Here is a 23942-nt window from a genome sequence, read left to right on the forward strand (position 1 = left end):
ACATCTGGGTACTGTTTCACAAATTTTGAGATCTTTGACACACGATTTTCTTTTGCTGTTTTTTTTTTTCCCCAGAAATAAACCAAAAGTAAAAAATCAATGAATAAAAACATTTGAGACTATACAATTTAGCCTATATTAAATGCAAAATACTTAAAAGTAAGAGTTTTCAAAAGACTAGTTAGGCTTTTAGATGTTTAGTCATTAATTAATGATCTGTAACAGGTTGAAGCTTAATTAAATTATGAATTGGGCTAGGTACTTTATTTACTAGTCAAACATTTTAAGGTGAATATATTTAAATATGAAGGTTTCACTGCTCTGTATTTGTTATATATATTAATATAGACATAATTACTAGAATTATCATATATAGTATAGACATAACTGTGCTTATTCGCAATGAAGTTCGAAGGAAATACGATTGATAACATTTGATAAAACACGTGGTTCTAAAGTCATTTTAAATGTTGTAGTTTAAAAAAAAAATAAATGCGATATAATTGTGTGGATACTACATAGAACATTCCGTTAAATCAATAAATATTTTCATTTAAATCAGTAAATATGTTAATAACAACAAAAAATATTAATAGTCTAATAATAATTAATTGACTGACCTATTCATAATTTCACACATGAAAGGTTTGATGATCAGACAAGTTAGATATTAGCGTTCAAAATTATTTGGAGTGCTTTTTTCTGTTTTATTAGTGATTTATTAGAATCACTAATAAACAGTAAGAACAGTTCATCTCCACTACATTCAAAACAGTTTTATTGGAAATTCACAGATCCATCAAATATACTATAGATGTCATGTAAACATTTTTTTATTTTATCATGCCATTATTTATTTAGAGTTCTTCTAGTTCTTTTTTGTGGTCAAGATCAAAACTGTCTATTTTCATTTATTCTGGTAATTTTGCTAAATATATATTTTTTGTAGGTATGTTCTGGAAAAAAGAGTGTTCATGTTGTAGCAGAGATGTGTAGGTTACTTCTATTAACAAGTTTCCTCTGAGTTTAATGTTGATAGTAACATGATAAGATGGTGATAAATCTGAAAAATAATTTTGTTAGCTACATGTTTCAGCCTGAAATCTTCGCAAAACTGTCATAAAACAACATTCAGGCATCAGGCAGTGCGTTTATGACCATTTCATGTAGAAACTTTCTGTGAGGGAGCTTTTAGAAGTGGACGTCTGGTTCCTATCACCACCACTGTGAACAGTTCTGACTCAGTACGTTTCTCTAGAACAGAGCGTTTCACACCAAACCACTCTGAACGACTCTGTTCACATCTTAAACATTTAACTATGCAGACAGAACAATCAGTGATATTCCCCATTCAGGGTTGTAAACAGTGGCAAGCTGACATTACTAAAAGCTGTCCAACATGTGATGCTAACTGCTCTTATTGGATGTTTTTAGCTGCTTTGAAGGGTCAGTATGAGCTGCTGTGTAAAGATGACACCAGGAAAAGCATCGATGAGTATAAAACCTGCCATCTGGCCAAAGTCCCCGCCCACGCTGTGGTGAGCCGGAAAGATCCTGCATTGGCTGATCGCATCTTTAGGCTTCTAGAGCCACTCCAGGTACACAGTACAGTTCACTGTTCACTACATATCAAAAGTTTGGGGACACCCAGATTTTCACATATTTTTTAAACAAATGTGCATGTTTTCTTTGTGGGTAAATATTTGTGCCGATATTAGTGACAGACTGCATTTGGAAGAAAGGCCGTGTACATTTTCTCCCCTTCCCCTTGAGTGTAGTCAGCACTCATCAGCACGCAAATCTTTCATTTATTTAAAACCTGTTTTTCATACCAAGGAAGATACTTAGGAAGATACTTTGAGTGTTGAGTGTTGAGTGAGAGATCTGAGTGTTGAAAATAAATATATACACGATGTGAAGAATCCAAACCCACTTGATACCAGGGGACTCAGTCTGTTGTCTGGACAAATGACAGACACCTAGCTAGCCTGTAAGACATTGGACTGACACAGTTTTATAGCTGGTGCCAAGATTAGATCCAGTTTATACAGGACAAGTAACAGATGTGACAAACATGACCATGTAGGGGTAAACACAAAATAGGCAGCCTAACATACAACTTCAGCACATTCACACAGATACAGAATGTATGACACAGCACATTTCACAACAATAAATTCCTTCAGATGTTAGCACAGAATTGATTATTCCCACTATGCTGCCGCAGGGGTTCTTTTATATTTTCTTACTTAAAATGTTTCTCAGTGAAAATGTGCTTCCCGAACTTTTGACACCTGAAGAATGATTTTATGGCGGAAGATATTTAATAAAAGCTGTGTGTAAAAATCAATAATAGTTACATTAAATGCTCTGCTCAGAAGAAATAAGGAACCAGACGTCCACCTCTAAAAGCTCCCTTACAGAAAGTTACTACATGAAATGGTTATGAATTCGCCGCCTGAGGACTGAGACACTGTTTTGCGATAGTTTTGAGAAGATAAGAGAATATGTGATGCTGAATCTGTTTGTGTTATACAGGATCGTGGTCTGTTCTCCTCTGGGGGTTACTCAGCTAAAAACCTGATGTTTACAGACTCTACAAAAAGACTGGTGAAGCTGCCTGAGACCACAGACTCCTTCCTGTATCTCGGAGCAGAATATATGGCCACTGTCCGCTCTCTGAAGAAAGGTGATCCACTAGTAGCCATATACATATACAAAGAAATATAAAGCTTAAGATACTGACCCTTTTCAAAATTCTGAGACTCCCTTAGTTATTATTGGCATATCTGTCAATACAGGCTACCTGGTAGCACCTGGTAGACTAAAGGACTAAGAAGTTTAGTAGCACAAAGGAACACTTTTCAGTACACAGAAAAGAATATCTAAAACATAAAGAAACTGGGTTTACAAGATGTTCACTGCAGACATACATGTTTGAGAACTGCCAATTTAAATTAACCAAAAAATGGATTCTGGAAAACATTTATATCAATAAAACCAGAAAAATGGCAGGTTTTAAGCCTAATAAGGAGGAGGTTTTAGTGACAAACTGACCTTTCAGATGAGCTAATGCTAAAGCTAACACTGGATTTAATCATAGCAGTGCTGGATGCTGAGGAGGACTCATCAGCAGCTATGTTAAAAACACTAGGTGATTTTTTTAAAGCTCCAGGACTGAAATAAAAACAGCTCCATCCTCCAGATGATCAGGATAGTGTGATTCAGGCACTATACATTTTACATTTACATTTACAGCATTTAGCAGACGCTCTTATCCAGAGCAACTTACAAAAAAGTGCTTTGTTTTTCTAGAGAAAGTATCTTTGCTAGTTACAAATAGGTTAGAGAGAAAGTCCTGAGCTCAGATACTGCTAGAAAGAAAAGTCCATGTTGATACAGAGAGATAAGAAACCAAGAGTGAGTTGCAGTAGTCGAGCCTTGAGATGACAAGAGACTGAACGAGCACCTGGGTGGCCTCTCGAGTGAGAAAGGGTCGGATCCTCCGGATGTTGTACAGGAGAAACCTGCAAGACCGAGCTAGGTTCACGATGTGAGACAAGGACGATATCTGGCCATCCAGAATCACACCAAGACTTCCAGCATCTTCAGACAGAGCAATCAGAGAGTTCTCAAATGAAATGGCAAGTTCATGATGAAGGCCTGTAGTTGCAGGGATGAGGAGCAGCTCAGTCTTGCTAGGATTGAGCTTCAGGTGCTGAGCTGCCATCCATGAAGAGATGTCAGACAGACATGCCGAGATGCAACTGGAAACCTGGGCATCAGAAGGTGGGAAGGAAAGCATTAGTTGAGTGTCATCAGCATAGCAGTGATAAGACAAGCCATGACAGGATATTACATCACCAAGAGAGCTAGTTCAAAGAGAAAAGAGAAGAGGACCCAGCACCGAGCCTTGTGGGACACCCTGCATGGAGAGGATGTGGACCCTCTCCATGTTACCTGATAAGAGCGACCCTCCAGATAGGACTTAACCCACTTCCATGCAAAGTCAGTGATTCCAAGGCTGGTGAGGACGTCCAGAAGAATTGTATGGTTGACCATTTCAAAAGCTGCTGAGAGGTCAAGAAGAATCAGGACAGATGACAGTTTGGCTGATCTTGCTGACTGGAGCTTCTCAGGCACTGCTATAAGGGCAGTTTAGGTTGAGTGCAGCAGTTTGAAGCCAGACTGGTTGGGGTCCTGGAGCTGGTTCTGTGTGAGAAAGAGAGACAGTTTATTATAGACTGCACTTTCATGAATTTTTGAAGGGAATGATACATTCCTCACTAACACCATTCACCATTTTTTACTCTAATAATTCTGACTGATTAACCACCACCGTCATTCTCACCGCAGGTTTGTTTTGAGGAAATTATGTGTTTCTTTCATTTGAAGGAAGAAGGAACATTTAGAGACTTTGTGATTGGCTAAGATTTATGTCAGCCATTATTTTGCAAACAATCAATTGACAGTACAAAAGTATTTTTTTTTAAATAACCATGCATGTAGATGATATAGGCATGTATTATTTTTTACCAAAAGAAATAATTAGCAGAAAAACACTACAATTAATTAGAGAAGAGCTCTGCAGATTACTGTTAACGAATAAAGTGCCCACACTGTATGTATGATTCAGAACCATTACGTCTGAAAGAGGTCAGTAGTAATTTGACTCATTACAGAGCCTAATAGCCACGAGTAAGGATGGCCTTACATAGTGCTCTTTAGCACAGTTCAGTTCAGTTGCCCCTTGTCAGCTCTTTTATTTACTGTTGCCATAGAGCCTTGGGCAATGGCCATTTGAACACTTACTAGTATCAGGGGTATAGAGTTTGGTGAGGTAGAGCATCATATATCATTATATGCAGATGACATAGTTTTATTTCTCTCCAATTTAAAGCAAACTATTCCTGCACTCCTTGAATTAATTAGCTCCTTTGGTATTATTTCTTGGTACAAGATAAACACATATCAGTTATAATGTATCTGCAGGAAAAGAACAGAACTCAACCGCCTCTGTTAACACCATTTAGTTCCACTGAAGAGGGATTCACATATCTTGGAATTAAAATAACCCCTGATATGAGTAAACTCATCACAACAAATTATAACCCAGTTGTATTAATAATTAATACAATTAAAATGTCTGTGTTACCAAAATGTTTTCTATCTTTTTCAGTCAATTCCTCTCCAGCCACCACCTTCTCTATTTAACCTTCTCAAAAAAAGCTCACATACGTGCCGCAATGTTTTATTTCATGTCAGAGCCAACACGAGCATGGACGTTAATTGAATCACATGATATAAAGAATCTCCAATTAAAGTCTGTATCTCTTCTCATCTGAAGGCACAACCCTTAAAAAACAAGCTAAAAAACGCTTTCTCAAAAATACAATATCCGTGTGGTATGAAATTCTCAGATTTCCGTTCTCTATAGTTTTATGGTGGGGAAAATCAAAAGAATCTTCTAACTGTAAACTTCAAGCCTGGAAGTCCGACCTAAAGGAGGAAATATCTGAGGAAGAATGGAGTCTGGCCTGTGTGAAGGCCCAGATGCAAACGCTAAATACTAATTCAAAACTTCTTCAATACAAATGGCTGGGCAGATGGAACATGGTACACCATTCAGACTACACCACATTAACTCAAATATTCCAGATACTTGTATTAAATGCAAACAGAGTAAAGGTACACTGTTCCACTGTATGTGGGATTGCTCTGTAATACAGGATCTCTGGAAAAGGGTAATCCACATAGTGTCATTGATTATTGACGAGGATGTTCCTCTTAGTCCTAAACCGTGCACTTTGATATATCATCTTGAAAATCAAATAAAGATATTGATAAAAAAAAATGCTATAATTAATTAGAGAAGAGATCTGCAGATTATTGTTAACCAATAAAGTGCCCACACTGTATGTATGATTCAGAACCATTAAGTCTAAAGGAGGTCAGTAGTAATTTGACTCATTACAGAGCACAGTTCAGTTCAGTCAGTCAAAAATGTCAAAACCGGTTTAAAGTACTTTATGATATTCTCATGACATGCATGTAAAAATGTAATTGGTAAATCTGTAGTGTAAATTTTGTTAGGTTTGTAACAGATTTGCTCTCCTTCCTCAGAGCGGAGCACAGACAGCACTACAGGCATAAAGTGGTGCACTGTGGGCCACGCTGAGCAAGTCAAGTGCGATATATGGTCGATCAACAACATGGACGAGAGAGGCATTTCCAGGATCGAGTGCCACAGGGAACAGAGCGTGGAGGACTGCATCAGAAAAATCATGGTACTGTAAGGCCTCAAGCACAAGGATACAGATTTATGAGACCACATAGTTTAATCTGTCCTGTGTTCTTTATGTGGCTTTCAAAATGTTAATGTGATGTTTAATTTAAGGGATGTCACTGTTGATTACATTAGTAATCAAATAATCTACCAGTTGTTTTGACAATAAATTTAACTACAAGATTAAAACAATAATAAAAATGGATTTAACTGAATAAGAACCAAGAATGCAGAATGAAAGACTCCAAAATACTTTACTGCAAAAAGAATTTCTTTGAAAAAGCTTTTAAAAAACAATAAAAATTATGTTGTTAAAATGCATATAATAACAATAATAATGATAATATTGGAATGCCTTTATTTAATAATAAAAATGAATGTAGTTTAGTTGATGTTCTTTTGACTTTAGGTGGTGATTCTGAATACGTTTTAACAAAGAACAGAGAATAACCTCAGCACTGCTTCCAGTTACAGTACAAAGTTTGACTTAGACTATATTATATAATAATAATTATTTCATGTTATATTTTACAAAATATGTAATTAAATATAGTATTATGCGTTTATGTATAAATAATGTGTAATTCATTATAATAAATGTGCATTTATCTATAAATGCATTTCTTCATCTGGGCTTGGTCTACTCTCAATCTTGACTAGGACTCGGCTGTAGTGGTCTTGACTACAACACTACGATAATGCTAATTTATGCTAGCGCCCTTATGGGATTCGAGTAATATGTTAGCACTAAACTAATGGCGAGTGACATGGACATTTTTTTGCCGTTCTATTTGTAGCTTCTAAAAGATATTCTGTGTTTTATTTGAAGCTTGTAACAGACATTATTAGATATCTGAGCCTGTATGTATCTGTTTTACGGTGAATCTTTCAGTGAAGAGTCCTGGCCTAGAGCTGACGCTGCTGTTTTACATTCCTAACAGCTACGGCTCGAATTCACAGTCAGTGATGCACCTAGAACTTCCAGAAGAACTAGAGTGTCATTTTTTCTTATGAAAAGTCTGATTGGTTGGTTCCTCTGTCATTTCCTAGTTGTGTTGGGAGTTAATCTAATGTGCCTTCAGTCCAGCTCTAAATGGGAAAGCTTGCCTGCACCTGGGAGAAAACAATCCTGATTGGAACATTTTAGGTACTTTTTTGTTTCCAGTAAAACCTTGAAATCATAAAATAAGAGTATTACTACAATACTTGCAAAATTTAAATACAACAAGCTTGTTGTATTTACAAATACATTCCAACAAACTTTGTTATTTCACAAAAATCATTAGACCGTCTCTGAAGACCCAGGATGCCCGGAGGGTTCGACATAATTATATTTTACAACATGACAGCCTTGTTTAATTTATGAGGTTCATTTTTTATGTATCAATTATTTGTTTGATAACTGTTGGAGCTTCTGGTAAAAGGCACATTTTGTAGTAGGTAATAAAAATAACAAAAAATGTCTTACCTGAAATAGTCATAGTCATCCGTTTTTCTCTCCTTCTTTAATCTTTCTCTCTGCAGTATCATGAGGCTGATGCCATGGCCGTCGATGGAGGACAGGTGTATACTGCGGGGAAGTGCGGCCTGGTCCCAGCCATGGTGGAGCAGTATGATGAATGTGAGGAACATCAACTTGGCTTGATAAACACGTTCATTTTTTTTGTTCAGTTGTTGAAGACATGGCAGCTAACTGTTTCTTTCTGTTTTTCTGTCTCAACAGCAAAGTGTTTTGCTGAAGGTGGTAAGTGAAACATCACCATGTTCTCCACAAATTCCATGCCTCTAATTAGCCAAAGTTCTTGGACAGCTGGTTAAAAAGGCAGTTTTCTGTTTTTGAATCTTATATACCATTTTGATTGCTTCACCCAAAATGGTAGTGTTGTCAACATGCACTAAGAACGGAAGCTAAAAGGGACTAAAAGAGATCACGATAACTGTTACCGAAATATATTTGATCAGCCAAGACATGTTTGGTTTACTCTGGAGCTACAAGGCTGATATTAGCATGGTGCAGTTAACTGCTAAATCATCACATATTCTCCTCAAAAAACAATAAAAACTATGTTGTTAAAAATGCATATAATAATATTGTAATATTATAATATTTAAATAAACATCCCCTGAGAGCAGATTGGAATGCTTTCATTTAATAATAAAAATGAATGTAGTTTAGTTGATGTTCATTTGACTTTAGATGGTGATTCTGAATGCATTTTAGAGAAGAAAGGAACAGAGAATAACCTCAGCACTGCTTCCAGTTACAGTACAAAGTTTGTCTTAGACTATAATATAATAATAATAATCAATAATGTGTAAATATGTATCAAATTATGTATTTAAATATAATATCATGTGTTTATGTATAAATAATGTGTAATTCATGACAAACATGCAGTAAACTATAAATTGATTTTAGGGTTATTCTTAAATAAATCTTAGTCTGGTCTTGGTCTACTCTCAATCTTGACTAGGACTCGGCTCTAGTGATCTTGACTACAACACTATGATAATGCTAATTAATGCTAGTGCCCTTATGGCATTCTAGTAAGATGTGTGCACTAAACTAATTGCGCATGGAGTTGTTCAGTATCCTTAATAGACTTGATTATGTGGTTTCTGACACTGTATCAGAACCAGACTCAGAATCAAGCTTTATTGGCCAGGTTTGCTTACACATACAAGGAATTTGGTTTTGGGTAGAGGAGCTCACAGTGCACAGTATCAAACATTTACATGTAGTGAATAAAATAAAATAAATATAAAATAAAATAAAATACAATAAGATAAGAGCCAGTTCCTGCTGCAGGGGCCTAGGCCACCAAGGGCTTCCCTGCAATCTCCCACTGCCTATATGGCACTGCACCGCTCCCCCATGCTGGACATTGCAGGTGGTGGGCCCACATGGTCTCCCCACGAGTTAGTGTGTGTCTTCACTCCAGACCTGTTCGCCTTGGGAGACCCTACCAGGAGCATATTGCTCTCGATGACTTAGCTCTGAAGATCCCTAGACCACACAAGCCCTTCTGCCACGACAAGGCCCCGATCCAGGAAGGGACTGTAGAGGGAGCTGAGCCATAAGGCGAAGCTCTCTGTTTACCGGTCAGTCTACATCCCGACCCTCACCTGTGGTCATGAGCTGTGGGTAATGATCGAAAGAATGAGATCGCGAATCTCAGGGTGGCGGCTACACTCTATTTGATAGGGTCAGGAGCTCGGTCATCCGGGAGGAGCTCGGAATAGAGCTGCTACTCCTCCGCATTGAGAGGAGCCAGCTGAGGTGGTTCGGGCATCTGATCCGGATGCCCCTGAACGCCTTCCGGTGGGGGTGTACCAGGCACAGCCTACCGGGACAAGACCCCGGGGTCGTCCTAGGATCTGCTGGAGGAATTATATATCCAAGTTGGCTTGAGAGCGGCTTGGGGCCCCCGGGAATGTGCTGGAGGAAGTTGCGGGGACAGGTTTGTCTGGGATTCTCTGGTCTCTCAACTGCTACCACGACCCTATCTGGACTAAGCGGTTAACGATGATGATGATGATGATGGTGATGACAATAAGATAAAATACAAAAAAAATAAAATAAAGATAAAATAAAACATGCATTCCTACCATCATACTCATATACACACACACATAGACAGTCATACCTGTAACCTTTACACTGTGTAAAGTATTAGATGTTAAAGAAAAAGCATCCAGAGTACCAACACACATATACGGTAAACCTTTAACTTTTAATACAGAAACAAAGTTTTATGTTGTTTATACTAGAGAAAATTACATGTATAAAAAATCTAATTATAATATCTTAAGCAGGAATAAAATGAATTAAAGTTTAATGTAAGGAAGAAACTCCAGACTGATTGGATTCCATGATACCCGTTTACTCAAAAGGAAAAAGACAGCCTCAAGCAGTGAAACTCGCCGGTAATGAATTTTCACATAGCTCTTGCCTTCATGTGTAGAGGCCAATGTTTCTGTCTCACTCATGCCCTCCTCAGAGGCCTCCTCCTACTATGCGGTGGCTGTAGTGCGTAAAGGCTCTGGAGTGACCTGGGAGACTCTGAAAGGCAAAAAGTCCTGCCACACCGGCATGGGCCGCACCGCAGGCTGGAACATCCCCATGGGCCTCCTCCACCACAGCAGCGGAGAATGTGACTTCTGTGAGTTCTGCTGACTTTCTGTTCAGTTACTGACTTTTACTCTATATTACTGTATGTACAATAAGTGATTCATTAGAACATCATAATTGTGGCATTAAATCAATATATCAGTTACCTTTCCTGCCACTATTAGTGCAAGAAAAGAGCAATGCATTGAATTTACTTGATTTATATATGAACATGAATTCCTACAAAATTAAATAGTAAAAAATAGTGAGTATTACAGCAGAAACACCATTTAACAAATCTTTCTCAATCACATATATTGGCTGGCTTTTGTTTTATGTTTCTGAATGACTTTTGTTTCTGTTCTCCTTCCACAGCTAAGTACTTCAGTCAGAGTTGTGCTCCTGGTGCTGATCCTAAGTCCAGCCTGTGCGCTCTGTGCAAGGGCAATGGTAAATTTTTTGGGAGCGAGGAAGTCAAATGCAGGGCCAGTGCAGAGGAGCTTTACTACGGCTTCGCTGGAGCCTTTCGGTACGATTTAGATGAAAAAAATATTCCTTTGAAAGACATTAAAGGGATCATGAAATATTGAACTTTCCACAGTTTTCCAAATTTGAAAGACTAATTATGTACCATATAAACACTGAAATGTATTCGAAGCATACCATTCACTCTCCAGTCCATACTGTCCACATATGGAGATTGCAAAAAAAAGCGTTTGGATTTTGATTTCACAACTATTTATTTCTTTAACTACATTTGACCACACAGATGCCCAGGGACGTAGCAGCCCTTTTAAGAGTGAGGGGACACGGTTGTACTGTAGTGACACTATATTGCCAAAAGTATTTATTCGTCTGCCTTCACATGCATATGAAATTGAGTGAGATCTCATTCTTAATCCATAGGGTTTAATATGATGTTGGCCCACCCTTTGCAGCTATAACAGCTTCAACTTATCTGGGAAGGCTTTCCACAAGGCTTAGGAGTGTGTTTATGGGAATTTTGACCATTCTTCCAGAAGCGCATTTATGTAATTAGTTACTGTACTTAAGTAGTTTTTTTGTATATCTGTACTTTACTGAAGTTTTTCCATTTTGGGTGACTTTTTACTTTCACTCCACTACATTTCAAAGTCAAATATCTTACTTTTTACTCCACTACATATAAAAACGTAACATGTGAAAACGAAAGAAGCGCAAAACAAGAACACCAATCAGGGCACAGCGGTCACTTTGTTTTGAGCTTGTTTTGACCTGTTGGTCATACCGACCCAGTGCAAGCATACAGTTCAACATCAGTGCAGCAGCGTAACATTTTGGGAGAGTCTATTCAATATAAATGATGAACTAACCTAACTTTGTGTAAATAGACCACAATATAGAAATATGTACTCATATGCAGTTGTGACTGATGTGTCTTTTTTCTGAATTTATACAAACACTTTCATTTTATAGTAAATTTGTTTTTTGCTAGTTTATGTTTATGAACAGAGACCTACAGATGCAGTTTAGTAAAGGAAGCTCATTTGTGAATCTGAGTTTAAAGTTTTTATTCAACTTAAACTTGTAACTAAGTTGTTAATAAATCTTAAACTCAAGCTTTGCTTGTTTGTAAAAAGTTATTTCAGAGCCACTCAGTTCTACCTGAGTTGTTTTGTGCTTATGATAATTTTAATAGACATCAGCGTCACTAATTAATGACATTCTATTAAAAGACTGCTTTACCAAGAGAGACACTGGAGTATTTTCACCTGAAATGAGTTAATGAAGCAGAGTCTTGTTACAGAAATGGTAATAGAACATCAGAGTCATAATTAATCTTTTAGTACTTTTACTTTTGATACTTAAGTACATTTGAAGGCAAATACTTTTGTACTTTTACTCAAATGGAGGTCTAAAGGGAGGAACTTCTACTTTTACTGGAGTAATATTTTACCTTGGGTATCTCTACTTTAACTCAAGTACATGATTTGTGTACTTTGTCCACCACTGGCATCCGCTGACTCTGCGCTGTTGGAATGCCTCAATTCAATGATTTGGATGGGTGGATGAATACTTTTGGCAATATAGTGTATGTTTTCATTATCTGAAGACACCCGAAACATCGTTCAGCCTCAGCTGAGGACACAGGAACAATCAGAAGCAATGTGACATGTGTTAGTGACAAGTAAACAGGACATGTACTCTTGGACACATTTCTTGAAGAACACATGTTGCTTCACTGCTGGACTGTATAATATTTTATGTCTACAATAAACCCCCTCTTTAAGGGGGAGCGTACACTCATGAGACTATAAGTACTGTTTATTGTTGTTTATTGTTGTTGTTCATAGTTGGAGATGTGTGGTATGTGTTATTTGCTTTTTGGCTCTGGGGATATTGACCTCCCCTGCAGTTCCGGCGGTGATGGCAAATTTTGCATTCTGTTCATTAAAGAGCAGAAATGAGGGGCTCTTCATCTAAATGACGCCATAATACGCTGCTATTTGTACTTCTAAAAATGCTTTCTGGGTACATATGCACCACATCATCCACCACTCCGTTATCAGCACAGTTTCCAGATTTCTTATCATATGAAACCCTTCCTGCTCAAATTGTTCTATAAATTACAAATCAACAACATAGAGTACTGTGAAAAACTCTGCTCTGTAATACTCAGATAGGGATGAATGCAACAATGTTGAAAAAGCATTCAACTCTCAGAGTCGGTGGCCAAGAATCAATCTTGACTCCTGGTCACGCCAGAGTTGAAGAACCAACTCTTTTGGAGTCGACACATCACTAGTAGCCATCAGTCCATTTGCGCAGTCCAGCAACCTTTCCCAAAAATTCAAGAATGCTTGAGGTAGCATTATACAAACACATCCCACTATTATAGTTGTGTTAATATCGGCAAATACTATAAAACAAATTTTATACGAATAGTAACGCAGACGTACTTTGCTCTGTTTTACGTTTTAGCTCAACTATGGCTGCTTTTCTCACATCTCCAGCAGGAAACTTTTCTAAAAGCGGAATAGTTTCTTGTAAAATGTCTCTCAACATTTGATTCTTTACAAGGCAGAAGTCAGCTTCTCATTCGCCAGCTTCTTATTCGAATTTTCCTGCTTCACCATAACCCTTGTGTGGTGTTGATGTGTTTGTGACTTAGTGGTCTGGTGGACCCACCACATTATTGTTTTTTTAAATCAATACAGCCACAACAATTTATGTAAACATACCACATGTTTAAAATATCACAAGTGGCCAGCGTAGGGTTCTCCTTTAGCAGCTGTAGCCAGTCAGCAGCCTGTCCATGTTGTCCACCCTCAAACACACACACACAGAGACACACACATACACACACACTAACAGCAGGCCATGTAGGAGGAGACCCACAGACCTGAACATCACACAAGGGTTAATTTGGTGCAGCAGGCACCATTTAAGTGTAATGGTAAATTTGAACGAGAAGCTGGTGAATGAGAAACCGACTTCAGATTAAACGTATCAGGAAACCAGCTGGAGTGATTATAAACGCAAATAAGTCCATTCGTCTAATAATCATCGATGTTTGTCTTAAATCTTTCTCTTTGCTGTTACGTTAGCTACTAGCTAGGTGACACTGTGTTGCTATGGTGACCAGCACTCTGCGCTGATCTTCAGGGTTAAAGGGTGAATTAGCAGTTCTACATTAACTCCAGAGTTTAAGACCATTTATTGTTAAACTGTGTTGAACGATCAGCAGAGCTTTATTTTACTGTAAAGCAGGATTATTTTATTTTTACCTACAAATCTGATTCTGCTGTGAAGTAACCAATACCTTTAGAAATGCTATTTATCTTGAAAGTATGTTTTTTTTCCCAGTGCTTTGTGGTTACCAGTCACAAGTTCAATTCAGGAAAAGTGTAATGTGTAAAGAGCAGGAGAATCACTTGAGACAGTGTCATGTCCCCCTGTGTCCCCTATATCTGCTACACCCTTGCAGATGCCCCATTCAGCCTACAGCAGTTTAACCCCACCTACGCAGCCTATAGTAGTTTAGCCCCGCCCATTCGGCCTGCAGCCGTTAGTCCCGTCATTCAGCCTAAAGCACTTTGGCACTGTCCAGTGAGCCTACAGGAGTTTAAAACTACGCATTCAGCCTACAGCTGTTGAAGCAGTTAGCCTATAGCTGTGTAGCTCTGCCCATTTGGCATACAGCAATTTAGCCCCACACATTCAGCCTACAGTGGTCGTTCATGCAGACAGTCTATGCGTTAATGGAAAATGTGGGAAAACAATTGAATGTTTGGCGGTTATTGTATTGTTATAATTAAACCATACAATTGCTATAAGGGGACATCAGGGACGAAAATACACAAAAATGTAGAATATGGCTCCTTTAGGGTCTCCCTATAGCAATGTACCATAATCTGTGACAACTGAGGCTGGTATCTGATGAAGTTTATGGTGTCCATTTTACAATCTTACAGCTGTCTGGCTGAGGGTGCTGGTGATGTGGCCTTTGTTAAGCACACTACTGTAGAGGAAAATACAGATGGTGAGTCTGTGGATTCATTCATAGTAATGGTTCATTAATTATTGTTGTGTTTTATTCATTTTTAAGAGCCCTCCTCTTCTGTACTGGAATCTGAAATTACCTTTTTCACTTTCTGAAAGTCCCCCATGTGTCTTTCATTCTTTCTCTAGGCAAGGGTCCAGACTGGGTTTCCAGACTGAAATCAAGAGACTTTGAGCTGATCTGCCCTGGAGGTTCTGCTCCTGTCTCAGACTTCGTCAGGTGTAACCTTGGCATGGTTCCAGCTCATGCTGTTGTAACTCGCCCTGAGTCACGTGGTGAAGTGGTGGCCGTTCTCAAGCGGCAGCAGGTAAACACTAACAACAAGCGCAGTCCATCTCCTATAGTGTCAAACTGTCTGTATACCTGTATACTGTCTATTTATATATATATATATATATATATATATATATATATATATATATATATATTCTTTCTGGTTGTGTACTCTCCACCTTTGCATAGAAAAATGAAAACACAAAGTTAATTACCAATGTAAATGAATATAGTTTTTTCTTTAGTATCTAGCACTATTTGGCATCCTCAAACAATGTATGTAATGTATACCATGCGGCTCAAGCTTCACATCATGCCAGGATAAAAAAAGTCTACAAAACACAACCAGAGCAAACCCAGACTAACGAAATAGTTTTTACATGGCTGACCTGTCGCTCCATTGCTGAATAAATCAGTAATTTTTGAACACCTACATACAGTAACAGGATTTTATTTATTAACAACGGTTTAAGCAGACAAACCAGTCATTAAGGAGAAATTCAACACAATTCATTACCTATAATTTCTCTCAATTTACACTATTTAAAAAGGGCAATACAGTCACCACTAGAAGATGGAATCCGGTCAATAAAAGGACCTTCTAGAGTGGCTATGGCTAAAAATCATTGAGCAATACAATAATAATAGGTGAATCAGGCACGAGTTCCTAAAGAGAGCACTCACAACCCAGCTCAAGGCATACAGTATATGGACAGACACAGTCAAGAGGGCTTAAAAGTACCACCTCACTATGAACCAGTTACCCACCATCAAGCTGTATAAAATTAATTATAATTATAATTATAATATATATAAATTAAATTAAACTGTATAAATTAATTATAACGCTGATGCAAGCAAAGAGAAAAAAAGCAAATTTACACATCATATAAAAACTGTCACAGTGTCACAGCTAAATGGTATTAGCTAGCGGGGGAACCCTACTTGAGACCCAGGTTACAAAGGGCCAGCTTGAGCCCTGATTATATTCTGTATAAATGTCAAATGTCATATACACAATCAGCATATATTTAGGAAAAGCATAAGAGAAAAAAAACAGTGGCTGTTACAGGTACAGCTGACTCTACAATGTGCAATAGTAATGCACTCAAAATCAGTGGTGGACGAAGTACACAAATCACGTACTTGAGTTAAAGTAGAGACACCCAAGGTAAAATATTACTGCAGTAAAAGTAGAAGTTCCTCCCTTTAGACCTCCACTTGAGTAAAAGTACAAAAGTATTTACCTTCAAATGTACTTAAGTATCAAAAGTAAAAATACTAAAAGATTAATTATGACTCTAATGTCCTGTTATCATTTCTGTAACAAGACTCCTTCATTAACTCATTTTAGGTGGAAATACTCCAGTGTCTCTCTTGGTAAACCAGTCTTTTAATAGAATGTCATTAATTAGTGACGCTGATGTCTATTAAAATTATCATAAGCACAAAACACTGAAGGCGAACAGTTTCCATCAGGTAGAACTGAGTGACTCTGAAATCACTTTTTACAAACAAGCAAAGTTTCAGTTTAAGATTTATTTGCAACTTAGTTACAAGTTTAAGTTGAATAAAAACTTTAATCTCAGATTCACAAATGAGTTTCCTTTACTAAACTGCATCTGTAGGTCTCTGTTCAGTGCAAGTGCAGTGACGATATCGGTTTGGAGTTCATGAAGCGATGGTTCACCTTTTATTCTTTTGGGGTGCAGGACCTTTGTGGAATAATCTGCAAGTAATGGTGGTAGGGCCTCCAGAGCATTTCTACTCTACGTTTGCTAAATTGTCAGCTTGCATGCCATCGTCAGTATTCATGTGTTCGGTTGAGTATGAATGGTCTGAGAAAGAGTCTGTAATATTCTTACTTTTGTTCAGTGCTTCATTTGCTGTCCTGTTTTTTTGTTTGTTGTTGTTGTTGTTGCTACATTTAGTTGCAGGGCAAATATCAAAGTATATTTGAGATGAGAGAGGAACTAAGACAAGCGCGTCAGGCAGAACTTAAAACACATCCTCAGCCATCACCGTCTTGTACACCTCCAACCCCCCCATTTACGACATAACGCAAACTGTATGCATCCTTATGGTGGCTGCCTTGGAGGTGCTGCCATCAAGTTAACAGTCCCCTACCTATGCTTTTCAATCCTGCTTGCTACATAGAGATTACTTAAGAACTCTACATGGCTTCAGCAGTGACTGAAGTGAGTAATGATTTTGGCGTACAGTTGGCACCATGCTAATTGGTGGAGTATAAGCTTCCATTGCTTAGCTACATTGGTCTTGTAGCCATAGTCACTAATGTATTGTCGTGTGCTAAATCTACATGACCTAGTCTAACAATACCTTCAGAAGTCAAACATCACTGCACCTTCATTGTCTACTAGACTGAGTTTGAGATTTTTATCTTCTGCATTTCAGGCTAAGTTTGGCAGTGATGCCCCTGATGACCCGTTCAAGATGTTCCAGTCAGAGGGTGGCAAAAATCTGCTCTTTCAGGACTCCACTAAATGTCTCCAAGAGGTTCCAGCAACAAAGGGGTATAAGGAATTCCTGGGCGCGGCCTACGTGGCTGTGATGGATTCTCTCCGCCAGTGTTCCAGCAGTGTGCCAGGTAAAAATGTTCACAATGTACTTAAAGTCATTGGTACCAAACCTACCATATAAGTTTCCTCTTTGATGGTTTATAATCACAGACTGTGGCTTATCTGATACAGTGCAGATTATCAGCCTCCCATCTACACCATTTATCAGTGGAAAGGGACCACCATAGGACCACCACTGACCAGATTTTTTTCCTTCAAAAAATGCAATTCATACTGAAATTAAAGAATGGCCAGGACAGCAGTAAGTGTGGCTCCATGCACTTTATAATCCGATAAACAAACCATCCGTTTTAGTGTCCTGTTCTCTCAGACACTGAAATGTAAAAGTTCCTAAAAGTGAAATAGAAAGTGGTCTGGTGTGCTAAGGACCCTCTCTCTGTCTGTCTTCCAGCTTGAGTAAAATACAGATTAAAACCAGAATATGTCTGCTATACCTTGACTTAATTTCATGATCTACAGCTTGATAAGCGTTTTAATTAAAAGACTTTTTGGGTGTTTACTGCATTTCTCCTTTGTTAGTCAAAAACAGTTTACTTGGGCTTTTGCTTTGACAACCAGATGCAACAATTTTGGGAATAATTTAAAACTTTCGGCCAGTTAAATACAATTGGTTGATATGCTACATTGATATGCAGTCGGATTGCTTCTGTTCACATTTACAGCTCTGGAACTGTTCAGCTGTAACAAAATACAGAGAAGTGTTGTGACGTTTTAATGTTGTGACAGACGAGCGGCTCTGTGGTCAGAAACTGACTATTGATGAAGGTCTAGAGGATCGCTAACACAAACTGTGCACTATTTGGCGAACTACACTCCCTAAATCTAGCTGTCCTAATATAAACTATCCAAAAAATGTTTTTTCTTTTGCCTTTACAGAATTGGAGAAGGCCTGCGCCTTCCACCCCTGCCAGCAGAAAGCATAGAGGGTCCAGACTGTTGAGCAACGCCTGCGTACAAACACACCTGTCTGAAGCTGATTTTAGGCCACTCTCCCACCTCTTACAGCTTTACCTGTCACTCTTTACTCTGACGCTACTGGAACAATATTAGTGTTGCTGGTTTTCCGTCCTTTTTCAGAAAGCTGTCTGAAATAAACACATTGTTTTAAAAAAGTATTTTTCACATTGCTAAATGCTATTGATAGCATCACTGAAGATTCATTAAAACAATGTAACATCCCAAAAAAGGTGTCCCAAAGTAGTTTTAACACCCCACTGGGGCGAATATTGTTTATCAGTAAATGGATTTCACCATTTTGACAAACTGTTCAACAGGAAAATAAAAATGAGTGAAAATGACTGTCATCCATTTGTACTCAACAGGTTTAACACAATCTGCTAAAATGTCCATGCACTGTAAAATCTCTACATTTTGTACAGGGGTGTAAAAAAGGTAGGGATACACAATGATATCGGAGCATCAGCAGATAACGTCATTTAAAAAAATATCGGCACTGGCAGATGTTTAGATTTGACTGACATTTCAAAATAATATTAGATGTTTTTTATTGAACTCCAAAGTGCCGAATGTTGAAATGACACAGGGTTACTGCACTAAAATATCTGCATTTCATTCATTTTACCGCATTTGTAACCCCATAGACATAAGAGTTATGAGTGTTTCTTCATAACGTTAATTCAGCAGCTTATACTTTTTATGCATTAGCAGATATGCATATGAAAAATATCAGATGTCTGCATGCAATTTCCATATTGTTGCATTCTCAGGAAGTCTCATCATCAGAAAAACTGTACTTTATTGAAAGTATGAGTACTTTGTCAAAGTATTTCTCACTTAAAAGTGGAAGTATGGATGCAAAAATATACTTGAAAAGTATCAAAATGGGTCGTTGACATATAATGATTTTGAAATGCTAAATTTTAAAAAGTAAACAGCATATATTTGGCCATTGTCCCAATGGCCATTGTGTACACAAACATTTATATAAAACCAAGCAGTTAGCTCAATTTAGCACTTTTTCATCGAGATTCATTGACTACGAGTTAAGAATCGTCATGTGCTGTGACTGATAATACCTTGCAAATAATACAGTTGCTTAACATACTTAACATTTTGACAAAGTATTACCAGTACAGTAACAAGGGGATTTGATGACCTCTCTGGTGGAAATGCATAACTGCACGCAGCCTGCCGGAGAAATGGAGTGAACCATTTCACAGTGGCGGAGATGAAGCGTGTAATACGCTGCTCAGTGCTCAGGTCCTATTGGTTATCGCATCGCCAACTCCGCCCACTTCACGTCGCCAATGTTTGCACCGCCTCCTGTCGCTGTAAATCGCAGCTCTCATTGAAAATTAATGACCTCCAGCCACTTTGTCGCATCGTGTTGCTGCCCTTGTGAATGCAGGGTTAAGGCCTCAGGCTGCATTTACGCTGCTCGACGCACCGCAACGTATCCCATTCGTTTTCAATGGAAAGTGTCGGTTCTGCCAGACGTAGGCACGCAGTGCGTGATGGGTCCAGTTCGTCGAGCCTGGGGGATGCGGTGCTGCGAAAAGTTGAGCCGAGCTGAACTTTATGCAGATTAATCCAGCCAACGTGATGCGTCTATCCAATCAAAAGATAGCTGCGGTTTGAGCGATAAGTGTTCACAACGCAATAGACCACTGTAGTCGTGTTGTCATTCTGTAGTCCTCGTTATGCCCATATTAGGAACTCCGGGTCTGAGCTCCATTTCTCTATGGCCAGAATGAATAGGGTTTTCGAAAAATCACCTCTATCGCCCCCTGTGTTCAATAAAAATGTTCAGAACCCGATACGCTTTGTCCTGTGAACATTCTTCTCTCGAATATCGCTGGATCCTCTGAATTATGAGGTTGTTAAAGAGGTGAAATATGAATATTGCTACATGTGAGCTAAAGCTACTGTGCTCTGAATTCACATCATTAGACTGACAGCCTCGTTATTCAGGTTATCACCCCCTGATAAACTGATTTCGGCTCTCAGAATATCCTAATTATTATTTTATTATTTTTGCTGGTAACATTTTTTTGAGGACATTTTCTCGGGACATTCGCCAGCTTTTTGTTCGACTTTTCGGGAATTTCGAACAAGCAGCCGTTAGTTTTAGTTTTAACTCATTTTTGCTGTTTCACAGAACTGACAGGTCAGTGTTTTGTCTTGTTTGCTAATGTTTGTGATAGCCAGTCACAGCTGCTGCACCATTTAAGGTGGAACGGGGACATTCAAACAAGAAGCTGCGAAAAAAGAAGCTTAATTCAGCCTCGTAGTTTTAACACGGGTCGTATTTGAGTTTTATCAAAATATCCCATCTAGAGGTTTTATTTACTGGTATACCTGTAATTATGCGCTACAGTAGAACTGGGGGCGATAGAGGCGACTTTTTGCCTCATTCTGGCCATAGAGAAACGGAGCTCAGACCCGGAGTTCCTAATATGGGCATAACGAGGACTACAGAATGACAGTGGTCTATGTCTGAAACATTCCTTCTGGCGGAGCATGGAGAAAAAGCTCCAAACTATTTTAAACCTAGACAATTTAAAATATATGTATAGATATTTGTACTTAATAACACACTAAATTTGTTTTTTGATTATTAGAAAATCAGCACATTTATTGATTAAAATTTGACTTAGCAGGATTTAATTGGATGACGCAGGGAAAGTTTTTGATAACACCCACACGCGAGCTGAAGAGGGGGAGTGCGTTCACGTCCATCGATGCGCTGGAACAGTGTAAATGCAGCCTCAGCGTACTTCTTGTGAAATGAAGTTCTCGAGGGTTGTGCGAAGCTGAAAGCGCCTTCACAAGCTTACGGGCTCGCATACTTTCTGCGGGTTCGTGTTTCCTGTCCCGGATGCTCCATGTCGCTATGACATTTTATGATAAGTTTCATGACTGCTGGAAAACGATTCTTTCACAGTTCTAACTATGGCGGCATTTGAGTTCAGAATACTGCCACCATTTAAGGTGGTACGGGAAAATTGCAACAAGAAGCTGGTTAACTTCAGCCTCGTCTTCTTGTCAAGAGGCTTTTATTGTCATTCCATCTATTTCTCCAGGAACAAAAAGTACAAAAGTACAAAATTGTGAACCTAAATATAAGGTAACCTGTATGTTTTGGTGCTTAATACTAGTTTGTATTATCGAATAACAGACTTAGCATCTGACATTTAGGAGGTATTCATTGTTTATTTAACAAATACGCTTTTCTCAGTGAAATATTGTGTATCTGCCAAAGCCGGATTCCTCAAAGTTGTCCATCTTTGTTTAATGGCACGCCTCCTTTTTACCGACTAATCAGAGGCTCTGTTGCATAGTGTCTTCGTCTGTGGAGTTTGCCGAGCTGCCATGTGCGCGACACGGCGAACGAAGCCTCCATACGACGTCTGCGGTTGTTCGTTTTCTCTGCATCAACGTCATTTTGTTCACTGAAGCCTGGAGAGTATCGTCTCCCCAAGAAGTCTGCTGAGGCCTTTAGATGTAAAGTTGCGCCCAAACTGCCTGTCCACTCATCGCGATAGAAAGAGAGATACAAAGAGAGTGAGCGAGAGAGAGAGAGAGGGAGAGACAATTGTGTGTCCCTGTTCAGGGCTTGGATCCTTCAAAGGACACAGTCTAAAAAGGCGACTCTGTCGAAGGCTGCTTAGACCCGTGAAGGCTGAACCGAAATGAGAAGGTCTGCTCTACGGCGGTTTTCCGTCACAGCACCGCTGTTCCGGCCCTCACCGCTGCGTCACGAAACGCCGCTCCTGTCAAGTTCCTTTAATGTTCTTTAGAGATGGAGAAACTCTGATTTCAGTTGTTTATTGTTTCATTTATTAGAGCTGGAGATGCTTCACCACCGGCTAGTGATGAGATTTATTTATTTTATTTTTTTTACATTCGTATTGTTAGCCTTTCGCCTCCGATTAAACCCAATACTTATATTTAAAAGTGTCTCTTTAGATGCCTTTCGCTTCTCCGTTGATGCCGCCATGTTCTCGAATCCTCGCCAGCATGCAATGAACCTCGGGATATGTTGGCTGGCGAAGGTTGCCATAGAAAAGAAGGACACATTTCACGGCCACATATGAAGGAGTCTTCGAAATGGGACAGCCAATCGGCCTTCAAATGCAGCCTCTGAAGGACGCAGCCCCTGAATTGGGACAGACTGAAAGTGAGGCCAAGGCAGAACCAAAACTGATGGGGCTACAGTTTTAATAACAGCAAAATTACTAAACTGCCAGCAAACTAAAGGCCTCACAGGCACACAATGCTCTCCTCTCTTCACATGTTGCCCGGGTCAGCCTTTTAACTACAAACGACCACCTTCATTCACTCAGCCGCGATTCCAATTGGTGGATGAAGGAATAGCAGTTGACATCTTATTGGAGGGCTGGACGCCACCCATGCAGTCACTGGTTGGATTGCACCTGTTAATAAGTAAGGTCGGGGGGGAAGGTGCCAGGACAACACATATGTGCTGTCCTGGCCCCCCCCCCATCATCAGCAACCATGTTATCAGTACCTTCCTTGTGTCCAGTCTCCATCATGTAATCTTGGATAAGGTTGAGCCCATCGCATCAACCGTTAATTCCTATTATACATCCTGGATAAAAACACTAAAGGGTAATGACCTGTGTGCACTTTCACTGGCAAACTACTTGAACAAACATAACTGTCTAAATGTTGAAGTGCCCAGAGTAACGCTAAAGCCTCTCTCTCAACTGTAGAGTAATTCATTTGATGTTTATTAAACTTGTGTGAGTAACAACACACAGGATGAACCACACCATTGCCGTCTTCTTGCAAGTGAACTGCACCAGCACCGACTGCACTTGCATCGACCTCTAACTGAAATGGTTTAGCAAAATCAGGGGCAGCGAGCACGAGTGCTTCACTTAAAAGCACTTTAACCTCTGCTGACAGAAAGAGAATTCAAAGAGAACTCAGTCTAAACTTGGTGAGGGACGCGTCTCTCAGATTGTGAGTGAATTATCTACTACTGTCATCACATCTTCATCAGCATGATGTTGATTTTGAGATCATTTGAGGCCGAAACTTCGAGCCGGACCTTCTTTTTGAGTCTGTGTGTGACGTTAATACGTAAAGACGTACGACGTGGTGTGAAAAACTCGACCCGGCGTCCCGATGATTATTTCAGGC

The 23942-nt window shown here is 39.0% G+C and overlaps 1 protein-coding gene across 1 annotated transcript in view; it reads left to right on the forward strand.

The window, feature by feature from the left end:
• LOC118796999 (serotransferrin-2-like) overlaps positions 1 to 18993 on the forward strand; it is a 29144-nt gene extending 10151 nt beyond the window's left edge. The window contains exons 7-17 of the mRNA XM_036556195.1: positions 1435 to 1598; positions 2539 to 2689; positions 6124 to 6287; positions 7811 to 7907; positions 8010 to 8030; positions 10288 to 10449; positions 10773 to 10926; positions 14852 to 14919; positions 15069 to 15247; positions 17629 to 17821; positions 18690 to 18993. Coding sequence (XP_036412088.1) covers positions 1435 to 1598; positions 2539 to 2689; positions 6124 to 6287; positions 7811 to 7907; positions 8010 to 8030; positions 10288 to 10449; positions 10773 to 10926; positions 14852 to 14919; positions 15069 to 15247; positions 17629 to 17821; positions 18690 to 18736 — 1400 coding nt within the window. The 3' untranslated portion in view covers positions 18737 to 18993. The remainder of the gene's footprint in view (positions 1 to 1434; positions 1599 to 2538; positions 2690 to 6123; positions 6288 to 7810; positions 7908 to 8009; positions 8031 to 10287; positions 10450 to 10772; positions 10927 to 14851; positions 14920 to 15068; positions 15248 to 17628; positions 17822 to 18689) is intronic.
• The last annotated feature ends 4949 nt before the right edge of the window (positions 18994 to 23942 follow it).

The sequence above is a fragment of the Colossoma macropomum genome, unplaced genomic scaffold, assembly GCF_904425465.1.
Source record: "Colossoma macropomum unplaced genomic scaffold, Colossoma_macropomum, whole genome shotgun sequence".
Taxonomy (NCBI): Eukaryota; Metazoa; Chordata; class Actinopteri; order Characiformes; family Serrasalmidae; genus Colossoma; species Colossoma macropomum.